This window comes from Nomascus leucogenys, chromosome 3 (genome assembly GCF_006542625.1).
Source record: "Nomascus leucogenys isolate Asia chromosome 3, Asia_NLE_v1, whole genome shotgun sequence".
Taxonomy (NCBI): domain Eukaryota; kingdom Metazoa; phylum Chordata; class Mammalia; order Primates; family Hylobatidae; genus Nomascus; species Nomascus leucogenys.
The window spans coordinates 144,475,277-144,494,028 of record NC_044383.1 but is presented as its reverse complement, the minus strand read 5'-3'; the positions used below and the strand labels follow the sequence as shown (position 1 = coordinate 144,494,028).

Here is an 18,752-nt window from a genome sequence, read left to right as displayed (position 1 = left end):
AGAGACGGGATTTCTCCATGTTGGTCAGGGTGGTCTCGAACTCCTGACCTCAGGTGATCTGCCCACCTTGGCCTCCCAAAGTGCTGGGATTACAGGCGTGAGCCACTGCACACAGCCCATATATTCATGTTTTAGCTCATGAATACAACCAATTTCTCTGAAGATGATGGATTCTATTAAAAACAGGTGTTTGTTGCATGAATGGGGATTGTAGTTTACTGAAACACAACCAAATTAGGTAGAAATCATGATATCATAAAGTTAGCATGTTAAATATGTATCTCCAATTCCAGTATTTCTATAATGAGACTTGTAGAACTTCCTTTTTTTTTTTTTTTTTAAGAGACAGCAAGACAATAAAACCTATGACTGTATATTCATATAAGTACTGGTCCCACTGCCGTGTCTTCCACTCCCAGGGATGACTCAGAGAGTTTATAAATGCCAAAAGTAAAAAGCACATCGAAAACAAAGCCTTAGTTTATATTCATTTGATTTCTGGGCACTACTGGGCAGATAAGGTTCATACAAAGGACACAAGTGCATATGAGAATGCTGACTTTTATTTGCCATTTGATGATGTTGTGGGGCTTAGAAAAGAAAATAAATACCCCTGCTGGGAGACAGTTTTTTCAGCATAATTTCCACATTGGAAATTTGATGCCCACCTACAAACTACTCAGTGCCTATAAGAAATGGTTATTAAAAGGTTTATCTTATCCCAATGTGAGCAATTATTTCTTGCTGGTAAAACAAAAGCTATTAGTATTAATAAGATTTATGACATATTTTTTTCTCCCTCAAGACCCTAAAATCGTAATCTGGTTTATGCAGAGATCTCTGAAATCTAGAACTAAAGTGGCCCACTTTGCAGAGAAGCTGGGCGGAACTTAAAGAAAATGCTCTGCCCTGATGGGCACATATTTCAGAGGTGGGGCTAGAATTCAGTGGTCCTCGGGCTCTATCAGCACACACATGACAATACCCCTTATTCATGCATGGTCATGATTTTGATGCAGCCACCAGAACATTCTGAGGTTGCTGAAGCTCTTTCACCTCTCTTGAAAACTAGAGTGTGTCTCCTGGGACAAGACAGGTTTCCAGACCCAGGGAATGCAGGACTTTCTCATGAAGTTAGCTGCAGGGCAGAAAGCAGGGAGACAAAGGGCTGAGCCAAAGCAGTTACAGATGAATAGAAAATGGAAAAAAACCTGCCACAATAAGGAAATGAAAAATTACATAAAAGAACCAAAAACATCCTGGTGAATCAGATTCTTTTACAGATGCGAGGGGAAGATAGAGGATTCGTGCACATACTAAATGTGCTCTGGGCATTCAACGCCTAGATCTATCTCAGGGAAAAGCCTGCTTGTGATCAGGAAACTGAGATGACGTTCTCTGGAGAGCAGCTTTGGGCACACAAGGAAACCAAAAGGCGAGGCACTAACATAAACAGTCAAAGTAGTAACAAAGATGACGGTGTCTCAAGCTTCTTAGGACGGAAGCATCATTGTAATATTGTAGAAATAAAGATGACAACATGAAATTTCCACAGCTCCTCATCTGAACTGTACCATTCTTGTATTTATTTTTAAAATAAGATTTTTTTGAATTGTATTGCGAGGTGGCTTTCCCCAACAGAAAAGTGGGTTGTTGCCCCTATAGAGCTGACCTATGATGCTTTCGGAGACTGCTCAGGGACTCAGCAAGCAACTTGGGGCACTCCCAGGCTCTGTCTATGAGATGGGCTATCTATCTGAGGCAAGAGTGAATCCAAATGTTTACAAGCAAACTCTCAGGGACTTCTTTTTTTTTTTCTTTTGAGACAGTGTTTCACTCTCGTTGCCCAGGCTGGAGTACAATGGTGTGATCTCGGCTCACTGCAACCTCTGCCTCCTGGGTTCAAGCGATTCTCCTGCCTCAGCCTCCGAGTAGCTGGGATTACAGGCATGCGCCACCATGCCCGGCTAATTTTGTATTTTCAGTAGAGACAGGGTTTCTCCATGTTGGTCAGGCTAGTCTCAACTTCCCGACCTCAGGTGATCCACCCCCCTCGGCCTCCCAAAGTGCTGAGATTACAGGCGTGAGCCACTGCACCCGGCCAGGATTTCTTCTAATGCAGGTGCAAAGTTATAATGAGATGATTGTCATCTGCAAAGGCGAATCACTCTTTCAAAAAAGATTAAATTCCATATAAATAATGCCATTTCTTGTTCCAACGATTACGGAGCTACATGCATCAAGCGATATAGCAACGTACGTTGAGTGCCTCTGATGATTCAGCATAAAGCAGTCCTGAGCCACACAACAGGCACAGCCACGACCAGGGACACAGGCTATCTCATAAAGTACTAGCATGAAGAATTCAGCAGTGGGACTAAGAAAGAATAACCCTGAATTTTTCAGTGTCAGCCAGGAGTATTTGAGTTTTCTGCAGGAGTTGAATTCCTAGGGCAAAAGTTTAAAATTTTCAGAAATTAGTGGGAAAATCAAAGTAAAAGAAAACACTCATTCAATTTCTACATGTCATTATGATAAAGAAGAGAAGGATACAGAAGCCTAGATATAGTCAGGACAGAACTTTTTTGTTTCAGAAACTTTTTGTAAACGATGTCTGTCTTACTTAAAAAATAATCCCCAGTATCTTTGCCCAAGACTTCAGTAATAATTTTGTTTGAATCTCTCATTTTAAAATTTGTTTCAGAATACAACCTAAAAGGAACAAACTAATGCTCTACTCAGTAGGCCTCTTCTCCCTTTTCCTAAAGCTCGTGGCCCAGAGTCTCTAATCTCACCCTCACAGGCAACAGGGAGTTCTAGAGCACACAAGAGGTCCGTACTCTGGAAGCATCTATGTTTCTCAATGATTTTGGGGGTGTGGATTTTTGGTCTCTAACATGTTTTACACAAAGAAATTCAGCACACCTACACTATTCTCCTTTAGCCAGAAAATCTTATGGATCTTTTTTCGTAAAAGTCTGGAAGGTTATACGCAGTCAGTGAAAATTTAGTTCTTTTGTGTTAACAAGAAGCCCTTTGTGTGGTATTGATGGGTCAAAAAGAGGCAGCTAAATTTTAACAGAAAAAGAAAGGTGTGCTTATCAAGCACCATATGTATTGCAGCTACTGTTTGGAGTCTGAAGTTATCCAGTCCTTTGTCCCTTAGATTACCATGTGCATGATTCACCTCTTTATTAGTCATTAGACATGCATGTTGTGTATGTGCATACACACGTGCATGTGCAGCAGTGGGAGGGTGGAGGAAAGAGAAACTAATTAATTAGCAAAGTGTGTTATGATAAAATAACAGGTACATTTTTTTTCCTTTAAGAAGTATGTTTCACTGCAAGGACTGAAAAAAAGGGGCACGTACTCAATGAGGACGACGTGGGCAAATCTTATCAGGTCTGCCCGCAGGAGCAGATAGCATCAATGACTGAGACCACCTGCCTCAAAAATTCCCTCCTCATTTTCTCAGTGTGCTCAATGAAATGATAAAAAGAGAAAATTCTGCAAAACAAAAAAAACAAACAAAGCCCAGGGGTTGGAGCTTTTAATTTCAAGGCAAGTGTGGGATAAAATGAGTGCCTCTGGTAGCCTGCTTTGCCACTGAGGGATGAACTGGCTTGGGCAGAAAATTTCTGAACTCATGATTGAATTATTTCTACTCAGGAGAAGAGCAGAAGTCATAACAATGGGTAAAAACCCCAAGTAAAGTGAATCAATTCCTCAATTCCCTGCTTATTGCGTGATGAAGAGAAGTCCCTGTTCTGAAGGAAGAGAATCTGAGGAAGGCAGAACTTCCTCAGCAAACCACTGCCAAGCAAAATCAGAGCCTAACCCTCCCCAGAACCCGGCCTTTGAGCCCACAGACACATCTGCAGTGAAAATGAAGCGTGCTGGCTGATGCAGAAGAGGCCTGGGCAGGGACCAAGAGCTATGTGGAATTCTAGGTTCTTTTGCACAGGACATAAATTCCAGTGCTGGTGATACACTAAAACAATAGTGCGAGTCACCTTCCTTCGCTGCTAAAGTTCTTTAGTGATATTCCTCTGAGACAGTAATAGAGAAAAACCAAGTGGATCGGAGACCTTTTTAATTTCCTCTATGAGACAAGTGGCTGACCTGTTGTAACAGAACAGATGACCCCAGGCTAAAAACACTGCCATGTGCCGTCTCCAACAGTATTCTGGTTGTCTCATCCCAATATTTACCAACATAGCCCGTAAGATAGTGGATAAAAAAATAAGTTACAAAACAAAAATGATTGCTATTCATACCACATGTAAAGGCTAAGTCCTTAAAACATTCTGATCCCAAGAGAGAAAAGGTAAATTGCCTACATATAGCACTGTTGGGGCACAGAGAACGAGATCCCGAGTATGGTGCTTTGGTACCCTGAGCATTTTTTTTTTTTTTTTTTTTTGAGATGGAGTCTTGCTCTGTCACCCAGGCTGGAGTGTAGTGGCGTGATCTCAGCTCACTGTAACCTCCACCTCCTGGGTTCAAGCAATTCTACCACCTCACCCTCCCGAGTAGCTGGGATTACAGGCACACACCACCATGCCTGGCTAATTTTTGTTGTTTTTTAGTAGAGATGGGGTTTCACCACGTTGGCCAGGCTAGTCTCGAACTCCTGACCTTGTGATACACCCACCTCAGCCTCCCAAAGTGCTGGGATTACAGGTGTGAGCCATCGCACCCGGCCTGAGCATTTTGAATTAAAGGCAACTGGAAGGACTTAGAACACAGGTGTCCAATCTTTTGGCTTCCTTGGGCCACACTGGAAGAAGAGGAATTGTCTTGGGCCACACATAAATACACGAATACTAACAAGAGCTGATGAGCTTAAACAAACAAACAAAAAATCTCATAATGTTTTCAGAAAGTTTACAAATTTGTGTTGGGTCACATTCAAAGCTGTCCTGGGCTGCATGTGGCCCACAGGCTGCAAGCTGGACAAGCATGCCTTAGAAGCTGCTTCAGAGCCAAGGACTTTCTGATCTTCTCCTGCTTTCCCCAAATAACCAGGATAGACTTAACCACCAGAGAAGAGAATACAAGTTGTCGAAACCTTTGGTCACAGGCAGAGTTCTACCCCTCACCTTCCCATAACTTACAAGTCCCATTCAGTTCCCAAGAATTATTAACAAGGTAACGTCTACCTCCTGGGTCCATTCATGTCCCCTAGAAATCACTTACTACTAATCATGATTGCCTACCCACCTCCCCATTTCCCACCTTCCCATGGAAAGGCTATAAAAACTTCAACCATGTGGCCTTTCTTTGAGTCTCTTTATTCTATGTGCGTCCTATGCTTATTCACATTAATACATTTCTATGCCTTTTCTCCTATTAATCTGTCTACTGTCAGTCATTTCAGGGAACCTTCAGAGAGAACAGAAGGGCAGCTTTTTCTCTGTCCTTACAGCACCTACTTGATGGCACCAGCTCATTTCGATTTAATCTAATTTTCTGAAACTAGGAAGACACAGAACAAAAGCATCCTGCAAATAATTTTTCTTTTTTTGAGACGGACTCTTGCTCTGTTGCCCAGGCTAGAGTGCAATGGCACAATCTCGGCTCATTGCAACCTCTGCCTCCCGGGTTCAAGTGATTCTTTAGCCTCCCAAAGTAGCTGGGATTACAGGCATGCACCACCAAGCCTGGCTAATTTTTGTATTTTCAGTAGAGACGAGGTTTTGCCATGTTGGCCAGGCTGGTCTCGAACTCCTGACCTCAGGTGATCCACCTGCCTCAGCCTCCCAAAGTGCTGGGATTACAGGCGTGAGCCACCGTACCCCGCTGAAAGCATCCTGTAAATAACTGAAAACATTTTTAGGTTAGATTTAGATATCTAGTTAGGTAATAATTAAAATGTTAAATTTGCCTGTATTTTTAGAAGAAAACTCAAGGAAAAAAAAATTGGGGAGAGCTACTTTGGGTTGCCTCCCCAAGTTACCTAACGTGTGCTTCTACCTATATTGCACATATGGTTGCAAAATGTTAGAAATACTGCTCGAGGATGGGCATGGTGGCTCACGCCTGTAATCCCAGCACTTTGGGAGGCCCAGGCAGGCAGATCACGTGAGGTCAGGAGTTCGAGACCAGCCTGACCAATATGATGAAACCCCATCTCTACTAAAAATACAAAAATTAGCCAAGCGTTGTGGCACGCATCTGTAATCCCAGCTACTCAGGAGGCTGAGACAGGAAAATCACTTGAAACTGGGAGGCAGAAGGCTCAGTGAGCCAAGATCGTGCCACTGCACTCCAGCCTGGGCAACAAGAGCAAAACTCCATCTCAAAAAAAATATATATATATACCTTGGGCATATGCAAGGAGTAAAAAATAAAGTTTCCATAAGGAGGGTGGTAAAAAATTGGAAAAATTCCGCCTGTAAAGAATAAAAAGGAACTGAGTGGTAATTATATTATGTTCAGCCTTCACCAGATATTTGGTAGAGAAACCAAGTTCAGGATTCCAGAACTAGAGGCAGGTTCTCAAAAAATTAATAAACTTGGTTTAAAGGTTTAAAAATAGAATTTTGAAGAAAAAAGTTAAGCATGGATTATAAATACATTAGGAATTTATGTTGATCATCCTTGTGTTTTAGCTCCATGAAAGACAGAACATTCAGAAAAAAATTTACAGACAAGCACAGGAATTTAAGTTCATCATCACCACAAAAAATATGTACTCAACTCCTACCGGGGCCTATGTGTGATAAAAAGGACTTCAACGTCATTCATGTCCCTCAGGAGTTTACAGCCTAAGTAATTCCTTATAATTATAGTCCTGAGACAGTAAATTGGGATGCCCAAAAGAGGGTGTGTAATATGTTTCTAAAAATATTCTATAGTTTAAAAATAGAATAATTACTTGGGGGGGATGCAGAGGCAGATGTGATTCTTGCCAACCAACAGTTAACTATATAGACTTGATTCTTTTTTTTTTTTTTTGAGACGGAGTCTCGCTCTGTCGCCCAGGCTGGAGTGCAGTGGCGCAATCTCGGCTCACTGCAAGCTCCGCCTCCCGGGTTCACGCCATTCTCCTGCCTCAGCCTCTCCGAGTAGCTGGGACCACAGGCGCCCGCCACCACGCCCGGCTAATTTTTGTATTTTTAGTAGAGACGGGGTTTCAACCGTGGTCTCGATCTCCTGACCTCGTGATCCGCCCACCTCGGCCTCCCAAAGTGCTGGGATTACAAGCGTGAGCCACCGCACCCGGCCTTTTTTTTTTTTTTTTTTTTTTTTTTTTTTTTTTTGAGACAGAGTCTCCCTCTGTTGCCCAGGCTGGAATGCAATGGTGCGGTCTCAGCTCACTGCAACCTCTGCCTCCCAGGTTCAAGCGATTCTCCTGCCTCAGCCTCCCAAGTAGCTGGGACTATAGGCACACGCCACCACGCCGGGCTTTTTTTTTTTTTTTTTTTCCGAGACAGAGTCTCGCTCTGTCACCCAGGCTGGAGTGCAGTGGCTTGATCTCAGCTCGCTGTAACCTCCGCCTCCCAGGTTCAAGCAATTCTCCTGCCTCAGCCTCCCGAGTAGCTGGCATTACAGGCACCTGCCACCACGCCCGGCTAATTTATGTATTTTTAGTACAGACAGGGTTTCACCATGTTGGCCAGGCTGGTCTTGCCCGGCTAATTTTTTGTGTTTAGCTAAGTTTTGTATTTTTAGTAGAGACGGGGTTTCACCATGTTTGCCAGGATGGTCTCCATCTCCTGACCTCATGATCCACCCACCTTGGCCTCCTAAAGTGCCAGGATTACAGGCATGAGCCACCGCGCCAGGCCTAGACTTGATTCTTTACATCCCTGTGATTGCTGAATAATTCAGGCAAGCAGCAGCAGCACACGGTAATGACTCCCTAGACCGATGGCCAGTTTTGAATGACAGTAGCGAGTTACACCAAAGTTCCTGGCTTCTCTCCTATATCCTCATTCAGATTATAGGAGGTCCCTCAAACATCATGGGTCAGAAGCAGCCCAGGTATTGAATTTTAAAACCTTTTTACCTTGTACCATTCAACCCTGAAGAGACAGATTGTTTTTCCACAGAACTCACATCAATCGGGTCAACAACATCAGCAGTACTCTCGAACTGCAAAATTCACAACACTCCAAATGCCTACGCCCACTGATTTTCTTTTGAGATAACAACACTCATAATATCTATTAGGAAGGTATCAGCACTTGACTGCTGCCCTTCACATCAATGCCTCAGTCTAGTAATTGCAGAACCTCCACAAGTCTTTCAACGTAACTTTATCGCACCAATGATCAGTTCCTTAATAAGCCTGCCAGATTCTTAAAATTACAGGGGCTTCTGTGTAAATGATGTCTTGTGCACCATCTGCTGCCTTAGGGATGGCAGGTGCTGCAGTCCGTTTATTGTGCAGACATGCGTAAGCCAAATGCAAACATACTTGTACACCTGAGAGAGGATCATTCTTGTCATAGTGAGGAAAAGAGCAGACTAAGACAAAGACTGAATGTCAGGAATCTCCCTTTGAGATAAGACTAGGTATGGACTTGTCAGATAAGCAAGGGAGTGAAGAGGGAGTGGCTTTAGTTAACAGACTCCATGAAGCCCAGAAGGGGTCACCACAGAGGACAGGAATCAGTAAGCACAGGGTGTACAAGACTGGCCTCGAGGCAACACACATGGGCCCGGTCTGCAGGTTTGGGGTGTGTGCAGCATTCTGTACCTTTCAGCCCTGAGCGGATGACCGTGGGAGACAAGTCATCGTAGTTGTTCATTAAGCTGATGTCTCCCGAGGTGAAGCTGACGGTGAGCAGAGGCTTGATGTTCTGCACTGGGATGGGATATGCTGCCGGACCATCTGCAGGAACACAAGTGCCAAGTGAAAAGGAGGGAAGCACACCACCCAAATCCAGGTTCCCAAAGCTGCAATCTTGCATGGTGCCTTGGAAACTGCCTGACAATGCAGATCCTACTCTGGATTGGGATGCTACCTGAATGAAGCATTCTATATCATTCAGGAACTACACAAGGGCCACCAGTGTGCACTAACAGAGAATTCGTAAGAAGCAGGACACTAGGGACCTGGGGGCGACTGGTGAGTGGTGAGAATATGTGTGAAAGTTTATTAACTTGATGTTAATGTGTTACACAGTTCTAATGATATATAGACATAAATTATTTTAATGTCATACGACATCCAAAGATGGTAGGAGGTGGGATAAAAACATTTTCTTAATTCTGGTTTAAGAGAGAAAAAAATTGCTTTTCAAGACTAAATCCTCTTTCATTGAATGTTACAGGAAATAAGCAGCCACAGAGGCCAGCCCAGATTTGGAGAGAAGGTTGGGCTAAATGTGGCTCATAGAGGCTTGCTGCACCTGCGGAGCACAGCCGGCATAAGGAAAACCCTGCTTTGGAGCCTCCTGCAGACATTAAGGAAGGGGTCATGATGGACCATGGACTTGGTCTTTCACAGGGTGTTTGAAAAAGCAAAAGTAAGCCCTTCCTAGATGCCTAGATAGATCAACGTTTTCAGAAGGCTCCGGTAGGCTTCACAGCCACACTGGGCTCATCTTAGCAGCCATCGAGGTGGGCCTACCTGCCATTTGTCTGCAGAGGAAGCCCAGTTATTGCTTTGCTTTACATCATGACACTGCACTATACTGACCTCCGCACTCAAATTCCCTAGGCCACTAAGAAGAACCCTGTTGCACGTGAAAGGTGAACACCTGTCATCCTCTAAATTGCCCCCCTGCTTCTGAGAAGGGCAACTACCTGGAGGAGCAACCAGGGACTGAATTCTATTCTTGGATTTACTCTGGACTTGCTTTATAAATTTGGTCTCTGGGTCCTGTTTTTTTTTCTTTTCTTTTTTTTTTTTTTTTTTTTTTTTTTTTTTTTGAGACAGAGACTTGCTCTGTCGCCCAGGCTCTGGAATGCAGTGGCACGATCTCGGCTCATTGCAGGCTCTGCCTCCCTGGTGATTCAAGCCATTCTCCTGCCTCAGCCTCCAGAGTAGCTGGGATTACAGGTGCCCACGACCATGCTCAGCTAATTTTTTTTTTTTTTTTTGTATTTTTAGTAGAGATGGGATTTCAGTGTGTTAGCCAGGATGGTCTCGATCTCCTGACCTCATGATCCACCTGCCTCAGCCTCCCAAAGTGCTGGGATTACAGGCCTGAGCCACCGTGCCCAGCCCCTTGTTTTTTTTTTTTTTTTCAATAATAAAATGGGGGCAAGTAAATCTAGATTTGACCCACTAAAGAGGAGTTCTAAGAGTATGCTGAGTCCATGTGATGAAGACACTGACTTTACTATTATGAGGCTGTAGAAATATGACCAACACTTCTCTCAAGGCTGGTATCCTATTAGGAAAGGGGATGGTTAATTCCTAAATTGCTTTATGGGTGCTAGGAACACCCATAAAAAGCCCCCAAGCCACTAGTCCTAAAACACTACCATTAATCTCAATTGTTTTTCATGTGTGAATGCCTTCTCCTAAAATGAATAAATGAATGAGTATGTGTGTATACACATACGTGTCTGCTGCTGGGAAGCATAACACACTGTGACAGGAAAGAGAAGACAACACGAGAATATTGCAGGTTCCAACGGAGGCAGACAATTTCTATAATTTCCCCCAGAACAGCCCTTCACAGGACGACATGCCCCACAATGGCAGGAAAGGTTAGAAACCACCCACTGTGCCCTTTGACTATGAAGGGCACACAGCAGTGTAAGCACAGCTGTGTCAGGCTAAGGATAGAAGCCTGCGGCAGTGTGACCACTTCTAATCAAGAAGCCAGTCCCATTCCCCAAAACGAGGTGGTTACAGCTAGGTAGGAAGGCTAAATTCTAGTGTTCTATACCATGGAGGATGACATGTTAACAATAATATATTATCATATTATATCGTTTCAAATACCTAGAACAAGGATATTGAATGTTCCCAACACAAAGAAATGATGTTTGAGATGATGAATATGTTAACTAAAATGATCTGATCACTATACATTATGTGTATCAAAATATCACAATGTACCTCATGAATATGTACAATTATTGTCTGTCAATTTTTTTAAAAGAGATGGGTACAGGGGATGGGATGCTGGTGAAGAGCCAGCTGAGTAGACCAGTGCTGTACACTGATTCTGGAGACGTGATAGAGGTTAAGGTGGCTGGAATTTGAAGTCATCCCCACCAAGAGTATTCAATACCAAGTGGAGTATACAGAGAGGCAGCAGGTCTTTTAGACCTGAGAAGGAGGAGAGCTTCTGCCTGAAATAAAGAGGATAGACAGAAATGTGGAGTTATCTGCCCAAGGTGCTGGCCTTCATTATGGCAGAACAAATCCCTTTCTCATGCACCTAAAGCCGCGGGCTTTAATAACATTGGGGATTTGGATATATCACATATTAAGTTATAATAATAGCACAGCATTTTTCATCTTTAGCTTTCTTTATTGTCACTAAGCAGCTAAGCCCCACAATACCTCAGGGACACAGGAAGAGCCATGTGTCTCACTTTATATCTAGGAAAAGCTAAGCAAATTAAGTGTAATCAATTCGACCAGTGATTCTGAGAAAAGGGACAACAGCGGGGAGACAGTCACATCTAGATGAGGCCAGCCCTACCTTGCATTTCAGCTTGATAACTCTTCCCAGGAAGCCCGGGTGCCATAGGTGTGGTGGCCCTTCACCCTCCCTCCTCTACATCAGTCTACTCCACTCCGATGCCCTTCCTTGTCCTTCTGGTCAGTGACAAGGAAAGTAGGGCCAATGAGTACCTTGGGGAGGGGCGTAGTCATCTGAGTCCGTGTCACTCTCGCTGCTGTCCTCCACCAGGAAGATCGGGTAGTTCCAGGACATGCCGAGGACACCGTCTGACTCGTGCAAGAGGACGTGGGCCAGCATCCTGCCGTGGCAATCCATGACAATCACCTGCCCATCAGCTGTGCCAAACAGAACCTGCAATCCAGGACGGGGACCTCTGACCAAGTGGCAGCAAGGGCCAGTTTCTGGCACACCTTGTTGCCTCGATTTGTTTTAGGAAGACAATATATATTTAGAACTAAAAATAGCTAGTTAAGTAACAACAGCACAGTGACACAAAATGTTAAGTAGAACCTCTGCTGGCTATTCCTGCAAGAATTTTAGTCCTTTAATACTGAAATGTGACTAACAGCAGAATGAGTACATTATATTGCATGGACGTTTTCAAATAATACCAGCAAAATCACTGTTATACTATTTGTAGGGATTTTGCTTTGTATTTTTGATTGGAGGAGAGGACTTAGGAAAATATTCATTTACTTTTCTGGAAAACGAAGAAGCAGCAGAGATTTGTTGTTATAATTTTCTCAAATTTAGAAGCAAAAGCTTAGGTTTATGTTTGACCAAAGAGAAAATGCATTGGGTTATGTAAGCATGTTATCTAACCATATTTGGAAAAGAAGATGCTCCTGAAACAATGTTTTATTTCCAATGTTGAGTGTTTTACTTCACTGAGAATAATAATGATATTAATGTATTAATTTATAATTAATTTAAGGATGTAGTAATGGTATTAAAATATTAAGTACTTACTTTGCACTAAACACTATGCTGAAAGCTCTACCTCATTAACTGTCAAAACCATGAGTTAGGCACTAGTTTTGCTGGGGTGGCCCAGGTGGGCTTTTGCTACCACAGTGTGCTGAGGGCTGCTCCTCAGATACCTTCCTTGGCTTCACCCATCTCAGAGCACATACTCAGGAGCATGCTGGGTAATACAGACAGGTACATGGCCAGAGCTAAAGAACAATCTGGGTAGAGGAAGGCTGGATGCTCCCCGCCATGACAACAGCAAAGGAGCACCTCACAGCTGCTGAACATCCCCCCTGCCGCCACCAACTGACCAACAGTACTAGTGGTGCCACCAGTGGGACATCCTGAGAGGAATCTTGGGGCCTGGGCAGCAGGACCTCCACCAAGGTGCATCACATTGCATTATCTTCTGCTTTGTGTGATGGTCTCTGCAGTTTCTGCATTGGTTGCCATTAAAAACTTTACATCTTTTGTGTCTAATGGGATGTGTCTATCTGTCAGTATCTCATTGCAACAATCATGCAAGTTATCTCCACTTTACAAACACACAAGCAACTTAAGAGAGGCCAAGTAGGCTGACAAAGGCATTAAGTGATCGAGCCAAGGCTGTCTGACTAGAAAGCCTAGAATTTACCCAAAGGGAGAGCTGGTTAAGGCTTTTTCAATTTTTGCTTCTTTTTGCTTGAGACTTTAATGTGAAGCTCCTTGGGGACAGAGACAGTCCATAGCTATATCCCTGGCACCTAACAGAGCTTTGTGTACAATGCAGGCACTCAATAAATATTTATTGCTAAATGAATGCATTAAAGTCAGTGACAAGCAAAAGGCAATTTTGGGATATAAATACTGATGACTAAGAGACTGCCTGCAGAAAGTTCAGAGAATTCACAGTTATTTTAGAATAAATTGTTCATCAAATACTCCTTTAAATATGATCTATATTTTAATGAATGAACACTAAAAAAGGCTAAAACAATTTGCCTCCAGACGTAGCAATTAATTCATTACTATATGCTGTTTTCAGGAAAGACATAACTACTAGGAACACCATGAAATTCATTTTAGAAAAAGGTGAAATTTTAGCTGTCAACAAAAAAAATTGGTATCTGATAGCATGTCTACAAAGCCTTCATGTGACACAGGCGTAGGGATCAAGACACCGGAGCATGGGTCACAGACCTGCTGAAGTCCTGGAAGAGGCAGATGTTTAATGTGCTTGGTGAGCAATTTTCAATGACAATAAATATGAAACATGACTTCTTATAACTTTAACTGAGCTGTACCCATTGCCACATTTATCACTGTTCTCAACCCTTTACTGTGGGACTGTGTGATTTCTGTATGACCCCTAGCTACACTATAAACTTTTGAGGCGATGGACTGTTATGGACTGAATGTTTACGAGCTCCTCGCCTCCCCCGTTTATGCTGATGGTATCTGGAGGTAAAGTCTTTGGGGGATGATTTGGTTTAGACAAGGTCGTGAGGGTGAGGCACCCACGATAGGATTAGTGCCCATATAAGAAGAGTATGAGAGACCCCAGCTTGCAAGCACTCTTGCTACCCCCAAGCACTGAGGAAAGGCCATGTGAGGACCCAGGGAGAACGCAAGCCAGGGGTCAGCCTCCACCAGGAACAAAATTGGCTGGCACTTTGATCGGAGGCCGGCCAGCCTCCAGAATTGTGAGAAATCAATGTCTGTTGTTTAAGCCCCTTGGTCTGTGGTATTTTATTATAGCAGCCCAAGCTGAGACCTGAACCACATCAGCTTTGCTCAACAGTACCTCCCTAGGCCCTGTCACGATGTACAACACACAGGAGTATTTGCAAAAGGGAGGAAATGCCTCTGCATTGAAAGGTCTTTTGAATTAATACTCATTTTTCCATTTTAGAGAAGAAAGGACAGATGAAAGAACATACATATAATTCCTGAATAAGGACTGATTAAGTTATCAGAGTTTAGTATCACACTAAAGAAAAACAGAACAAAAAAGGCAAGCCCCAAATCCACTACCATTAATGAATGGCAACTACAGTTCCCACAGGAAGACAAAAACACTATTAAGATTGGAAAAAATGGGAAACGCAGCACTGACAGTTTAGTTGTCAAGCAGTGATGGAAGAAGTTACTCTGTTTTGGAACAAGTATGTCACAGATTACTGAAGAACAGTGACACAACATGAAATCAGATTTTTAAAAATCTTTTCCATTATAAGTTCTTTTAATGCCTAATCACTTTCAATGAGATAAAGCTTATGTGAGCAAAGGACTTCAGAAGAACAACATTGAGAGCCTAATAATAATGAATACACACATGGCAAGTGCATCAATCTCTGCTGCTTCTGCTCCCTAATGTTGGTCAAGTAATGAATGTGTTCTGAGTGGGCTGGTGCTCCTGTTTCTAGAATTCTCCGTGCTAGTGCTCCCCAGGCTTGGCTCTAGGCCCTCTTCTCTCTAGGAAACCACAATCATGCCTGTAGCCTCAAGGATCCCATTCATAGCTGACTCCCTGCCCAGGCCTCTGTCCTGAGTCCCAGACTCTCACATCCAACTGCATTCCTGCCATCTCCCCAAGATGTGCCAAAGGCCCTCAGTGTCAACATGTCTAAGATGAAACGCATGATTGCATCCTTTCCTGAGCAACACACACACAACCAGACCCCATCAAGCAAGGACTGAGGCTTGTGCTTTATCTCCAATGTCTAGTACATCAGCTGGTTCACGGCAGGTGCTCAGACATCATGTGTGAAGGCTTCTGGGCCCCACCACACAGAATTCATCTTGCTCTAACCATGGCCCCCACAGCATTCTGAGCTTGGTTCTGGTTTTGCGTGCCTGTCTCCCAGTAAACCACAAGCATCTCAAGGGCAGGTCTGCACTCCCAGGTTCTCATTCACTCAGTGACTCAATGAATATAAATAAATTTCTGTCCAAATCTTTGCCCAAGTTTTCCTACAAATGAAGGAGTAATCTCCTTCCATTCTTCTTTATAAACCAATTCTCAAATCCTCCCATAAAACTACCCCCCAAAAACACTTCCAAGGATGAATCATGTACATTTCTGTCCCATATTTTCCTGCTGTTTCCTGTGACAAACTGTAGGCTTCAGGTATGGGCAGGGCCAATGCTTCCTCTGTAATGCATATACCAGGACCAAATAAGCAGTAGAGACATACAGGTCAAGTCATACCAGTTCAATGGCTGCCTTGCTGGGTTTGGTTTACTTTGCAGCCTTGTATATACTCACTGCAGGGCAGTTTCTAATAGCAACACAGCCAGGCACCATGGCTCACACCTGTAATCCCAGCACTTTGCGAACCTCAGATGGGAGGATCACTTGAAGCCAGGAGTTTGAAACCAGCCTGGTCAACAAGGTGAGACCCTGTCCTCTACAAAAAAACAAAAAAATGTATCAGGCCATGGTGGTGCGCACCTGTAGTCCTAGCTCCTGGGGAGGCTGAGGCAGGAGGATCACTGCAGCCCAGGAGTTGGAGGCTGCAGTGAGCCATGACTGCACCAATGCACTCCAGCTTGGGTAACTGAGCGAAACTCTGACACACACACATACACACATACACAAAGCAATGCAATAATGATATCCACATATAATCTCTTTATTTCAATGTACTCCATTCTAAACTATTTTTAGATGCAATTATTTAAAAATAAACACAATTATTATCAATAGTTCAAAATAAACCAAGCCACAACCAAAGGAGGAGAAGAGAGGATATAAAATCATTCAAAAGATTGCTATTTTGGAAGCCGTAGTATCTCATCAGTACCTTTATCTTTGGACCCTACACATCTAAATTGTTGAATAAAACCATGTTGGGAAATGTCAACTTCAATAATACATGCTTCCAAAAATGTTCACTCTTTTGTAACAGAGTTTAATTTGTAGTATTGGAACTAGTTCCTGAAGGAGGTGACTTTTTCCCACTTATTTGCTTTTATGATTGAAGGCTGGGGGAATACATTAAAAAAATGATTACAAATCACCCCTAGTGACCTTAGCACCTCTGGTGGCACGCATGTGTAGCTGCAGATAGAGAAATGAAAAAACAGCCATGATGCCCCTCCTTTTCTTTGGAAGGAACTCGTTTTGTTCTGAGACGCGGCAAAAGTAAAAAAAAAAAAAATTCTTTTTTTTTTTTTTTTTTGAGACAGTCTCGCTCTGTCACCCAGGCTGGAGTACAGTGGTGCAATCTCGGCTCACTGCAACCTCCGTCTCCCAGGTTCACGCCATTCTCCTGCCTCAGCCTCCCAAGTAGCTGGGACTACAGGCTTGCGCCACCACGCCTGGCTAATTTTTTGTATTTTTTAGTAGAGACGGGGTTTCACCGTGTTAGCCAGAATGGTCTCAATCTCCTGACCTCGTGATCCGCCCGCCTCAGCTCCCCAAAGTGCTGGGATTACAGGCGTGAGCCACCGCACCCAGCCAAATAATTTTTTAAGACCTCCCTGTTGGGTTTCAGAATACTGGCCTTCAGATGTGCTTCAAGGCCAGACTTGAATATTTTGCAACTAAATAAATAGTCACTGAAATCAGACAGTTGTAAATGACAGAACTGCTCAATTGATTAACAGAATATTTCCTGTTGCTTTTTTTTTTTTAAAGATGAAATGTAATTTCACAGTTGACTATAACAATCACTCCTAAATCTGTATCTTCAGGCTAAACATGTAATTTGGAAGTCATCTCATCTCTTCACTGAAGGAAAGACCACTTGTAAACTAACCCATTAAGATGAGAGACTCTCCCATGTCTAAAGATTTTCAGAGAAGGAGATATTCTGCCTCAGGCCTCAAATTTAATGTTAAATGATTCCCATTACCGGAATATTCTTCTCCAAATCTTTCAGGCTCCATTTTTAAGTTTATTCACCCTTCTAAGACATACCCATATATCAATTTCTAGGAGTAGAGAGTAGTCTGACTACAGAACCAATATAAAAATGCATTTACGGCCAGGCATGGTAGCTCATGCCTGTAATCCTAGCACTTTGGGAGGCCAAGACGGGCAGATCATTTGAGGTCAGGAGTTCAAAACCAGCCTGGCCAACATGGTGAAACCCCATCTCTACTAAAAATACAAAAATTGTCTAGGTGCAGTGCCTCAAGTCTATAATCCCAGCACTTTGGGAGGCCAAGGCAGGCGGATCACAAGATCAGGAGATCGAGACCATCCTGACCAACACGGTGAAACCCGGTCTCTACTAAAAACACAAAAATTAGCTGGGCGTGGTGGTGCGTGCCTGTAGTCCCAGCTACTCGGGAGGCTGAGGCAGGAGAATCGCCTGAACCCAGGAGGTGGAGGTTGTAGTGAGCCAAGATTGTGCCACTACATTCCAGTCTGGTGACAGAGCGAGACTCCATCTCAAAAAAAAAAAAAAAAAAAAAAAAAAAAAAGCCAAGGATGGTGGTGGACGCCTGTAAACCCAGCTACTTGGTTGGGAGGCTGAGGCAGGAGAATTGCTTGAGCCCAGGAGGTGGAGGTTGTAGTGAGCAAAGATTGCGCCATTGCACTCTAGGGGAGCCTGGGGGACAAGAGCAAAACTCCGTTCAAAAAAAAAAAAAAAAAAGCATTTAACTGGAATAGCTCCAGAACGGTACACAAGTAACAGAAAACACATTACCTCTGGTCAGCTTGGGGATAGAAGGAGGGGCCTTTTCATCATATGTCCTGTGGAACACTTAGTATTTTATACCATGTGAATATACCATTAAAACTACATTTAAATATACATTGAATGAGGAAGAAAGGCACGCTTCAGGAATATAGCCCTATATCGGCTCTTTGAAGTAAGGCATAACTGCCCAGGGCAGCCACTCACCAAGAGGCCTGGGAAGGTGCACGTGTATTTTAATCAGAAGACCGCAAGTGACGCTGGAATCTGCTTGGCCTGTTGGTGTGTAGTCAGAGCCTGTTGGGGAAACATCCTATCCTTTGCAAAGAATCGGGCCTGGGGGTCAGCTAGTGGGGCTCGTCCTACTTTGAGTCCTAGTGCCATAGTAAGGTTCATCATTCTGCCTCCCAAGTGTCAGCCTGAAATCCCTTCCCATTTCAAAATTTTACAACTCTTCAAAACACATTGAAATATATTTCTAAACATGATGAAAATAGTAATTTCTTCCCATGGCTACTGATAAACTTCTCAACAAATGAGCTGAGAGGAA

General features: G+C 43.3%; 1 protein-coding gene across 7 annotated transcripts in view; it reads right to left on the bottom strand.

Moving 5' to 3' along the window:
* TULP4 (TUB like protein 4) overlaps positions 1-18,752 on the bottom strand; it is a 293,022-nt gene that overhangs the window by 51,451 nt on the left and 222,819 nt on the right. For all 7 annotated transcript variants that reach the window (XM_030809905.1, XM_030809906.1, XM_030809907.1 and 4 more), the window contains 2 exons: positions 11,774-11,954; positions 8,711-8,845 (listed from right to left, as the gene is read on the bottom strand). In XM_030809905.1, the coding sequence (XP_030665765.1) occupies positions 8,711-8,845; positions 11,774-11,954 (316 nt within the window). The remainder of the gene's footprint in view (positions 1-8,710; positions 8,846-11,773; positions 11,955-18,752) is intronic.